The following is a 12442-nucleotide window of genomic DNA, read 5'->3' on the forward strand; positions in this document are numbered from 1 at the left end:
AGCACACTGAAACACTCGCTCCCTTCGTCGCCCCGAATCAAGACGACGAACTAAGAAGATGAACGATGCTGCTGCTGCTGCTGCATCAGCGGCAGCCGTGGTGGTTGCTGATTGTATTTGCACAGCAATTATATTCTAGCGAGAGAAAGAGAATCTCAAAAATATAAAACAAGTGTCGCAAGCACAAGAGAGGACAGAGAGAGGAAAAATTTGCACTGAGCACACGCACCACGCGAGGAAGAGAGAGAGAGAGAGAGAGAGAGAGAGAGCACGCAACTCAAAAAAGGGCACCGTAGTGAAATTATTAACGATTCAAATAAAGTAGCGACAAAACATTTCACAAAAGATAGGTGCTATTTAACATAACCGCGCACATTATAACGCGCCTATCGTAAAACAATATTCTGATTGGATGCACATAAAGGGCCCCACCAACGTCTCTTTGGCTACCAACACAACGGCAACAGCGAAACAAATGGGCAACACACAACGCACACAACAATATGCTCCACATACACGCGTGGCACGTTTGTGTGGCCGGACGGACCAAAGTTGAAGTAGCAAACACAACTACATGCTCGCTCGTTCGTTCGCGCGATATCTACGCTCGCGAAGCACATGAGACAGTTTGCGTAGAGTATTCGTATACACAAGTGTGTATATATGTCTTGTTTTCCACTTTGCTTTGCCTTTTCTTACGTTCGGTTCGCTTTCGACGGCACAGCGATTTAGCGGCGAATTCACACACTATAATACATGCCAAACAAACGAATCCAATGAAACGATACACAGCCAAGAGAGATACAGAAGAAGAAGAGAAGAAAAAAACACACAACATAACACAACACGCGGCTTATACACAAAAACGGCGACACCGAACCACCAATTCCACTTGAGTCAGTACCATTTCACATTTTAAACGAGGCGAACGTCGTTTTTTATTGTTGCACGCGCTTATTTAATTTTTTCTTTTACATTAATAACAAAAACCATTTTCCAAATTCATTTCACACATTCATGCACCCAATCGACATTCTATCTATTCTGTTTTAAATTGTCGTCTATCCGGAGCGCAGTCCAACGACACTGTAATCAATAAATATGTCTTATTCAATGTGCGACGGTGTTAAACGTTCCCATGTTTAATTCTCATTGGATTCGATTTGTGCGGGAAAAATCACGTGCAAAATATTTCGGTGCTTAAATCTCGATTACTCGAAATTATGGATTATTAATTGCGGACAGTTTTCACGAAACGACTAGTGAAGTTTTTGAAGAACTTCAGTGACAATGATTCATTCAAAGATTGATGCAATCCGATTAACTCGCAAATGTGTTTAATGGATACAGTTTTTAAGTTTTTTTTTTTATACGAATTTAATTTTGAGTGAATTTTGAAAATTTACTTGTGAAAAGTTCCTGACATTTTTCAAATATGCATGTGGAGTTCAAGTGTGAAAATCAAAAACATTCGCTTTGAAACGACTTTTTTGTGGGGATTTTGATTCTAAGTGGCATATTTACATTCAACTGATCGGAAACATTGAACGGTATTTTTGTCAGCTAGACAGAAGGAGCATATTTTGGCATAACGGGAACACAAGGTATTACTTCAAGTGGAAAACGTCACTTTTTTATGTCGTTTGTGTAGCACTTTTGTTTGTTTTATTTACAAAAAAAAAATATTGTTTAGAAAATGAATCAAAGTCAAAGTTGAATTGAATCGACTCGATTGGGTGAGATGTACTATTTATTTAAAGTTTATTCGTTTCTTGAGTTTAAAAACTTTTAAGTTCACACATGTGTTTAATTGAACAACGTCAAAAATGTACACATCGAAATCAAAAAATACCTCAATTTAAAAAAACAGATTGAAAAAAGGGTTTTTATTGATAGAAAAACAAGGCTTTTCCTTTGCAGTGTGAGTACTACATTCTTGCACTTGCTTAAGAAGGAAAAAAGGAGTCGATGTTCTTGGTGTGCGTCAATTTCATTGAACTCTTGATTGAGCGATTTGTTCACCGACCTGGTGTTCGCACGAAAAGTGAATACGGAAAGCCTGGAAGGTGTTTGAATAATAAACAGAGAGCGAGTTAAAAGCAGCAACAATTTCACTGACTATCAGTCGCAACAATATAGATTTATCAGCAGTTACAGAAAGAGCGAGAGAGAGGAAGAGAGCTAAAGAAAAAAAAATTGGTTCATCGCACACGTAAAACGACTCAAAGTCGATACATACATGACCGAAAAAAAAAGACAGAAAAGAATCACTGGCAGCGATTCTTCTATTTGCTTAGTATGTTTGCTAAGCGCAAAGTGTTGAATGATAAGAAACGAATAAGTCAACTTCAGCGAAATGAGCTATTGACGATATTGTGTCACGACGACAAAAATTGAGCCAGCTAAATATTTATGCACCAAATGTAAAAATGATGTTCGATTCGATAGGCAAACGCGTCAAAACGAGGCCAATAAAATGGGAATGAGTATATTATCGATTTATGAAATTGGCGACGATAGAAAAAAAAGCGCACATTGCATTGCTTATTGATTTAAATTATAGTTTGTTTTCTCCCGCCGTAACCGATGACGAAAAGAGCAATAAAAAAAACCGCTCGTTCTTTTTTCATAATTTGCTGTCGTTCATTAGTCTATTGTTGTTGGTTGTTGTTTGAATTCCTGGTAAAATGACGAATGCGTAATGTATTCACGAGCCTCTTGAGTTTATGACTCGTGGAAAATAAAAGTACCTGTCTTGCATGCGTCGCGCTTATTTTAAATACGAACTTATCAAAGCTCAATTCAATTGATTATGTTGCGACAAAGTACTTGATTGTGTCCGATTCATTGCTTGCTCGCTTGCTTATTCGCGCGCGACTCATTCACTTGCTGACGAAATCCATCTAGAACCATTCCATGATCACATTCGTCAATATGCGCATTACTTCAAATACAACACTGAATCGTCTTTATTGATTTATAAATACAAAATTGGAATGAGTGTTCCACATTCGAAATCGAAAACGATTGTTCAAAACAAAATTCGATTTAATGCCGTAAAATCGGCATTAAAATCAAATGTTCATAATCATATTTACACCTTGCTCCGAATTGTTGCTTCGTTTCCTTATCTCTGGTGTTGAAATCGCTTGCTTTCCCATTCTTTTTTTTTCATTGAAATGAACAAATAATATCGATGACAAGTCGACTTAATATCAATTTTATTCCGCTGAAATGTAGTTGATTGTAAAATGGTGACCAAATATTCAAATCATTACATCACCGCTATTTCTTTTCGAAGGAATTCTCTTTTCCAATTGCGTAAACCAATTTTTTTTTTCGATTGAAGGATTTGGTGATCATTTTATCTAGCACATGCAATCAAAAGGAAATGAAGAATAAAACAAATTACTAATGACTTATGACGAACGAGTAATGTGTGTGTGTTGAAATTCCTAGATAAATAAACACAACAACAACTTGCTTTGGATTGAACGACTAATTATCGTCTTCCTTGAATAAAATATACATTTATTATCAATATCGAGTTTTTTTTTTGATGAATCGATTATTCCTTATCATTCGAACACGAAGACGACAGATAAAATGCGAAAGAACCAGAAAAAACACTTTTATAACTCTTTGTTATTTCCTTTCTCATTGAGTAAACAGGTGAGCCAATAATGAAATTTCATTTCGAATTTAACTAAATTCAATAGGCAAGTGAATTAAAGCAAAAAAAATGAATCGTCAAGTGTGTCACCATTTGAGATATCACACAATCGTCTCTCTTTGATTACGCTTAATTCTTTTTCGGTTCATTCCCTTTCCAGTGGTTTCATCATCATGATTTCGTTTAATTTAAAATAAATATCAATTCATTCAAAACTGCTGAATTGATCATGGAAAATTCCAAGAAGAAATAAACATCGATTTTAAGCTTTTTGAATGGAAAGGTCCACTTTGAATGAATTTTGTAATTGTGTTGATTTGAAATGTATTCAAAGCTTTTAAATATTTTGAAGGCTTTATAAAGAAAAAAAACCTCTCACAATCGAGAGAGGTTTTTCTTCGAACATGTGCTTTTTCGAAGAAATTGCTCTGTTTCTCAAAGAAAAGTTTATTTAGTTCTATCCAATTGGTATTTACGTAAACGGTTTACGGTAAACTAAAATCTGTAACTTTTTTCCTTAAACTCATTCAATTTCCGGTGAACTTGTCAGTTCCAAGTGTTTGGATGTTGTCAGCTTCGGGCAACCCTTAAATATGACTTCGGGCTGAGTGGTCAGCTGAAACTGAAACATGGAAAATTGATAGCGTGAAAATAACACCGAGAATAATTGCGGAAATCTTGTCAGAATTAGCAAAGTATTCGATGTATTGCAAGATTTTTTCCATGGAAAACTGTCAATGGATTCACTAAAACTGGAAGTTGATGGCATATTCATCACAATCATTGATTCGATACGGAAAATTCTCATAGCAGTTGGCAATGCGATGATATTGAAACAAGCCATAATCAATCTTCAGGTTATTGCATTTGATTTTCTTTCTCTGTACCTTTCTAACTCTTGTTCGCTTACTCACAATCGCATTCTCTAACTCGTTCGTTTGTTCGCTCACTCTTATTCTCCCGGTAATGTTCTGGTCAGTCAGACTGCTTTAGTATTTTCTCGCCGCCTATCATTACACAATTGGCTATTAACCATACGTTATAAATGGCTGAGTGTGCAATTTTATACGTTTCAGTTCCACCATAAAACCATTTTGAGTTGTTGTTAATTAGGTAAATATGTAATATGTTGATTTGCATTTATTTTCACAACTTCTCGCTGTTTAATGGAATAATCGCGCGCGTAAATAAATCGCATTGCGATGCAATACTTCCCTTTCGAAAATAAAAAAAAACTACTGAATTTTTCGTTTGCAGATTATGAGCTAATGCGCGAGCGTCAATCCGAAAACATGCTTGCAATTCACGTGTTTTTTATGCAAATTGCGCATAGAAAAAAGAAACGAAGAAGAAGAATAAGTGAAATATAATAAAATTATAGCAACAAAAAAAAACACGAAAAAAATTCAAATGAATTTTGCAATTATGCATATGCTCATTGTATGATAGTGAAGTGCATGCATGTGTGAATCTTCGTCTTCGATGTTGTTGTGCTTTACATATATCATAACTCATCTTGCATGAATGAATGTGTACATTATCATAGATTGAAGGGTACTTAAAATGCAATTTCGTCTTTACGATGCGTGTGCATGCTAATTCTAATTCCGAAATTCATCATTCATATCTATATTTTAGTGAGCGCGCTCTCTCTCTCTCTCTCTCATACTGTTCGCACAGATACGATTTTAATCGAATGCATTTTGTAATTTGCATTGATCATTATCGTGCACTGTGTGTTAACTAATATTTGCATGTAATTCGCTCAGCAGTGTGCTGTTGCTACTGCTGTCTGATCTATATATGAATTCACAGTCAGTAGAGTAATCTATGCAAATTCACTCTGCTCGGCTCGGCTCGTTTCACTTTGCATTGATTACTCTACTGACTGTGAATTCATATATAGATCAGACAGCAGTAGCAACAGCACACTGCTGAGCGAATTACATGCAAATATTAGTTAACACACAGTGCACGATAATGATCAATGCAAAGTGAAACGAGCCGAGCCGAGCAGAGTGAATTTGCATAGGCGTGAAATGTGTAGAGCATCGAGCGAATATCAATGATTGACAGACATTTGAATATTCATTAATTTGGGGCCTGGAAAGGAAAAATTCCAACACAACACAACCAAAATTACCGTATATACTTCGCTCCATATGATCATTACAAAAGCATTATGAAGTGAGTTTTCATGCCGATTGCAAACGATTGCATGATTTATCCGTGCGATTTGTTTGTGCGAAAAGCCTTAATGAAATTAAACAATTTGTGTGCCGTGTGCCTCTTTCTCGTGCTCTGGATGGATGAATTAGAGAAAACATGTTTACGCATTGTATATACAGTGGATGCGTGCGCGTCTAAGTGACGAAACCAGAAAGACATACCCACTGGCTGCCCAGTTGATGTGTGCAAATCAACTAAATTGGACAGACCGATCTGCTTTAAACACTTTTGCGATATGCACAAGCCCCAAATCAAAGCAGATAGAGAAATGAGCGTGCATCTAACGAGTGAAGAGTGCGAGAGAGTGGAAGGAAACATCACACATATATATATCGAATAAATTTACGCAGTGTGCGTGCAATTGCCACTGTACTGTTCACGGCATGGTCGCCGTTGTCTGTGTGCCATATCGTATGAGCAATGCCATGCCATAATGCAATTGAATGTTCATTAAAACCTACAAATTAAAGCCATGCTAATGCATATGCAAGACGCTTTTGGTGTATCGTCTTGTGTACGGTACGCGCGCGCTAATTTTGCTGTCTTTTTCGCTATTTCTCGCTCGCTCTTTAGGCCTCTCTTGTGCTCTGCTTTAAAAATCTAAATGTGCGTTTTTTCAGCACATAAATCGCATGATATTTTATAATAAAATTAAATCAGTTATGCCTTTTTGCCTATTGCTGGTGGTGCGATGCGGTTGTTGGTCGATCAGTGTCTTGATGAGCGCGCACGCGCACAAAACCAGCGCCAGCAAAACTACAAAACATTCAAATTGATTTGCGAAAAATAAAAAATCAAACCGAATCAAAGCACATAAAAATTTATTAAAATATACACACACACACACACACATAATTGGCTGAAAATGAATGCATGATAAATGAAACAATGTTCATACATTGGCATAGAAATAGTGTGGTTAATACGGTTTTAATCCGTAATCTAGATCCAATGTTTGCTATTGGATTTTTCAATTTCATTCATTTATTTATTTTTCCTAACATTTTTTAACTTAATTACACATATTTGGGTGCTCAATGAGAATTGCCTCGTGGCTTGTCTATATTCACAATTCGTGCGTTTTGCGAATGTGCACGGAACAAAAACAAGCTGCTGCTGCTACTGCTGGTGCTCTGATATGTTTGAAGAAGAGAAACCCAAATGTGTGTGTGCTGCAACACTTTGTCGATAATTGTTTTAATTTTCAGTTTTTGATAGGTATACGTATAGTATATGTACGTACGCCTATTGATTATGCAATGAAGACGTTATATTCATACGAAAAAGAAATTACGCTAATCGGCAATCGGGCCGGGCAACAACATGAGCGAGTATATATTGCTTGTGTGCTCGCACGAGCTCGAAAAGAAAGCCGCGTGAAAATTAATTATTATCCATTTGTAGTGTGTGTTTTTTTTTTCGTTCGCATTAGTTTATTGGATGGATTAGCATAATTTGATTGCAAATACCGATTTCTAGTTGTACATTTGTTTCAAATTATCGTGTTCAACGAAATATTTCGCCCACAAGCCAATTCAATTCATATGTGTTGTTGCTCCGTTCAATTTTACAATTCATAGAATTTTCAAAAGCCAGAATTATTTATTCTATTTCAATTGTTGTTGTGTTGGTTCAAATCTCGGTATATTTGTTTCATTTTTTGGAATGTGTACTTTTCATTTGATCAAATAATTACGTTATAATTATTCGTTTCAGACGCACCAGGCCATTCGAAAGATTCTGAAAAAGCTCTGTGTGCAAGAGTCCGTTGCTCACGGCTTCAAGAAAATTCAATCGCTTCATTTGGCTAATGAGAGAATTTCTTGCTCTAAAATTTCATCGCCCAATGGAAATGAATTTGTTTTGATGTGTAGAAAACAAAAATATGCCATTGAACATTCAAGCTAATCAGATAGTTGCGCCGTGATTGATAGCTTATGATTTGCCGAAGTTAACACGGGAATAAATACGCACACGCGGAGAAACCAGAACCAAAACCACATTACAGCCAAAAGTAATCATCAAATCCACGCTTGCAAGGAGATAAAAGACTCATTGAAGCGAACCACTTACAAGCAGAAAAAAAAACGAGGTGTTAACAGACATTTTTAACAGTCAAAGTGACTGAAAGAGTTGAAAGAGAGAGAGAAAAAACAAAGCAACGAAATAAACCGGAAAATTTAACGAAAATCTGATTGTTATTGAAGCTCTGCTGCTACAACCGAAAACACAATTTTATTCTTTTTGTTCGTTGCTCCTCTTGTTGTTGTCCGAAGAGTTAACTGTGCTAAATAAAGACATCGGAACGCTGCGATTGTTTTGTTTTTCTTGTCAGCAAGAGCGAGAGAAAGACTAGAGGAGAAAAGACAAGACATTCCATTGGGAGTGCACGGTGTGTGACATTATGCCGTTGTTGGTAGCACAAAGAAATACACACCAAGGAGTAGCGGTATTAGATCGTTGCCATCGTGCCACTAGTAACAAACTATTATTGGAACATCAACAACCGCTCGATTTTACTATGTCCAAATACAAACCAACGTCGCGTCATCAATTGTATCGTCAAATTTATAGCGCCGAAGATTCATTGCAATACGATCAAAAATTGCACGAAGATCAAGGTAAGTGTCATTGGCTCTCGTTGGTTACATTTATTTTTCTCTTTCGTCAATTGGAATATTTTTTTGTCAAATCTATTCTATTTATTTTTACTATCTTTTTGTGGTCATGGTCGCACTTTTCTAAACCCTGTTTTTCGACGAGGTTCAAATCACTATTTTCAATGGCAAAACACAAATCACTGCTGTGATGCTCAAACATTTATTGGCATATTAAAAATGTATTTTCCAACAAAAAAAAAGAGAGAAGAAGACATCGTCAAGGTACCTAATTTTGTTTGTCGCTTTTTATTCACTGCCGTTTTGCCGGTATGTGCGGTTGTCATCACCATAGACATTTAAGTCCATGGCACATAGTGTATGCAATCTGTTGCTCATTGTGCGCTAAATGCGGCGTGTGCCGGGTTACAACGTGTGCCATCCGAAAAGAATTATATGTGTTTAAATGTATGACATAATATACCGACAAAAGGCGTTTAGTGAAGGAAAAATTTAGGGTTAAGTATATCAATCGATCAGAGAGATAAATATCATGGAAACGCATGTATCCAGGAAAAGAAAAACGAGCGTGCACACATAATAACAACAACAGAATACAGACGGAAGACAGTAGAGTGTGTATTTCATACACTTCCCAAAAGACGATGACAAAGACAACCCTTTTTTATTCTTCCCAAACGTTTTTTTTTTGTTATTCACTCTCCACAACTCTCTAAGGAACTACGCATTATAAAAAAAAAATCTAAAGGGTACATATATTAAAGTAATGCGTCGTTTTTTTTATTAGCATTTAGTGTTGTGCTCATCATCAACACGTCGTTTAGAAGAATTCATTTGGCAATTTTTTTTTCTCCTTATGCTTCCTTCGTTTTTTTTCCTCTTTTCGCCCCACTCTTTCGTTCGTATGAAAATGTAATTGTAGGTTTCCAAACTGTGATTACTGCACTTAATTTAGATATCAAGCATATGGTTGTTTTTCGGCGGTTGAACAAGTCGATGAAGACGACGACGACGACGTCGGCAGAGAAAAAAAATGCGATAGGGTTGCGTTTGATCCGAAACAAATAACGAGCTAGGCCGTTGTTTTGTCGGTGGGGACGATGCAAATAATAACAAGGAACAATCATTTTACACAAAGTTACACACACGAATCATCTATCAATTATTAATTTGGGATGATTATTTACATGTCTTGTTCTTTTTCAAATCGCTTTCAATATCCGGGGAAAATTACCCATTGATTTCGACCGGGCTTGCATCTTCACTTCTGTCTCCTTCTATTATGAATGTATTGTTATGTTCGGTTTGAAACACGTCCGTTGTTTATTTGTTTCGCTTTCGTTATTAATCTCGTGCATTGGACGGAGTCTTGTGCGCGGTCACACGAATTAAGCAAATTTTTAATGAAAACACACCGGTGCATCATTCGGACAAGGAAGACAACGACGACGACGATGATGAACGAAATGGAACATGCAAAATACGATCACGGGCCCTAAACCGAAACACAAAATCCAATCTAATTTGATGTAACAACTTGCGATGGACACGAGAGATATTATTATGGTTTATTATAAATTGTGATGCAAAAATTATATCGATGGCAATTTCCAGTTAAAAGTTGTGGCCTCTCTCTCTCTCTCTTTCACTCTCGATGTGTATTAACATACACCCAATTGGGCCGGAATCGATATATGTCGAGGCTGGATTACGATTGTTGGTGTATTCGGTCGCTGTCTGTGTGTGATTAACGTCGTGTCGATTCAAAACAGAGTTCATTTGCTCTCTCTCTCTCGCGAGCGCGAGATCACAAAAGAAATCGAGACACGGTGCAGTTCTAATTTTTGTTTTTATTTTGCCATGCATATTCCGTGCACCGTACCTGAAAATTATATTATAAATTTATCGAAGATAATGAATAGTTGATTCATTTTCATATCGAGAACGTATTTTCCATACTTATGCAGAAATATGGCAGCAGACAGTACACACGGTGTCCATGGCTAAGACAGTCACAGTGCAACTGTTGCAGTGCTCGCTCTCGATCTCTGCACCACAATATGTGTGTGCAACATCACATTTATCATATCGAAAATGTGTATTAAAAAAAAACAGAATGTATATTTTCGCGTATGCGAATATATTCCCTTCCTGTAAATATGTGAATATGAACGAGATGCGCGCGATGATCGTGTATAATTTTCGTGTTTGATTCGCGCGGTGCGGTTCGGGTTCATTCATATCGATTCGGAGTGTGTGGTGTTCGTTGTTGTATGGAAATGAAATCTGTGCGGAGAGCGAGCGAGAGAAAGAGAGATAGTAACATCAGCTTCGTCGTCATCATCATCATCATCTACGATTTTCATTTTAATTGGTATTTTAACGTTTGGCCAAACGCTCTTTCTCCATCGCTCCAGCTCTTCTTCCCAACGAAATAATAAGCAAACAGGCGGTGACGGCAGCCAATATGCAAGTACGTGCACAGTGCGAGAACCGAATATTTTTGCATACAGCATACCATAACACTACCGAATCACGGAGGGAGCAAAACATGAGAGCGAATAATATGACAACGTGCTCGATGTGCTCGGATTGTTTTGGCCGTTGTTGCTGTTGAATTTGGTGCTGGTCAGTCTCTCTCTCTCTCTCTCTCTCGGCCGTAACTACATAAATATTACCAATTTGGTCTTCCGTGTGGTTCCAACTCTCTTCCTTTTTGTTAAATTCTCGACCAAAAACGATTGCCATTCTATTATCATGACGTGCATTATCCGTATCACAACGGCGCATATTGCAACGTTCGACGACGAATGCCGATTTCTTGGTCTTCATCTCTTTTGCTTGAGTTGTTCGCTCTCTCTCTCTCTGTCCATTTCTCTCTCTTCGAGAGTCGTTACTTCGTTCGTCGCGAGCGTGAATTGTTTCCGATATCAGCGCAATGCGCGCAAAAGGAATAAAACAATAAGCAAAATCCACATTATAATACCCCATAATATGTAATAACAAAATTTATAGGCGTTTGTAATACATTTAGCAATTTTGCATAAGATCCCATTTAACTTCATCGTTTTCATATTTTTTCTTCGCTCTCTGTATCGTCTTCGTGTGCTGCTGCACACTTTGAGTGTTTGCTAGTGCAGTCATTGCTTGTGCTAGTCAATTTAAATACAATGCCAAAACATGAATACAACAACAAAATCAACACTAGAACCGTTTGCTCAATGCACACACACTCTGCGTCACTCGGTGTGTCTCTTACTCTCCGCTCTTTTTTGATATAATATGCATTATAAATTTGAGCATATTTTCTCTCTTCCAACTTCTGATGATGATATTCGTTGTTGTTGTTTTTCTTTTGCTGCATTTGGTTTTACTCTTTCACACCACGAACTTCATTGATGCGACTGGTTGTGAATCGAACGATGAGCCTAGCAGAGAAAAAAAAATACAAAACGTTGTGAGAGTGAGGAACAACTCTGCAAACAGTGCAAAAAACAAAAACCAAAAACACGTGAAAAATAATAAGAGGCGAGCGCGCGAGCGATATACGTGAAATGCACTGTACATTGCATTTCATGTAATATTCGCGCGCGCAAAACTCCAACGTTCCAATATAGTATATATATATATATATATATATATCGCTTATCTTGTAATTGGATTAATGAAAATTCGTGAGGTCGTTTCTTGTGTAAGATACTGATTTTCTTATATTTTGTTCATTCTCTCGTGATTCTGATTGTTGTTGCGTTTGTTGCTGTTATTGTTGTTGTTGTTGTTGCTGCTGGTACGCGATCATCATCCGTTTGGGTCCAATTCATTTGTGGGTATTACACGAGTACTTCATCTTCTTCGGTGACTGTGGAAGATCCTGGTCTCTCTCTCTCACACACTCGCGAGCACTTCATGGCACAGTGGAATA

At 37.2% G+C, this 12442-nt stretch overlaps 1 protein-coding gene across 3 annotated transcripts in view; it reads left to right on the top strand.

Moving 5' to 3' along the window:
* Positions 1–894: 894 nt before the first annotated feature.
* Positions 895–12442, top strand: part of LOC129566467 (protein nubbin-like) — a 65364-nt gene continuing 53816 nt past the window's right edge. Inside the window, exons 1-2 of one of the 3 annotated variants that reach the window (XM_055442423.1) lie at positions 895–1604; positions 7619–8523. In XM_055442423.1, the coding sequence (XP_055298398.1) occupies positions 8307–8523 (217 nt within the window). In that variant the 5' untranslated portion in view covers positions 895–1604; positions 7619–8306. The remainder of the gene's footprint in view (positions 1605–7618; positions 8524–12442) is intronic. The other 2 variants (XM_055442425.1, XM_055442424.1) reach the window with 2 other exon arrangements.

Source organism: Sitodiplosis mosellana, unplaced genomic scaffold (genome assembly GCF_009176505.1).
Source record: "Sitodiplosis mosellana isolate CC-2019 unplaced genomic scaffold, AAFC_SMos_1.0 Smas_scaffold_3, whole genome shotgun sequence".
NCBI lineage: Eukaryota > Metazoa > Arthropoda > Insecta > Diptera > Cecidomyiidae > Sitodiplosis > Sitodiplosis mosellana.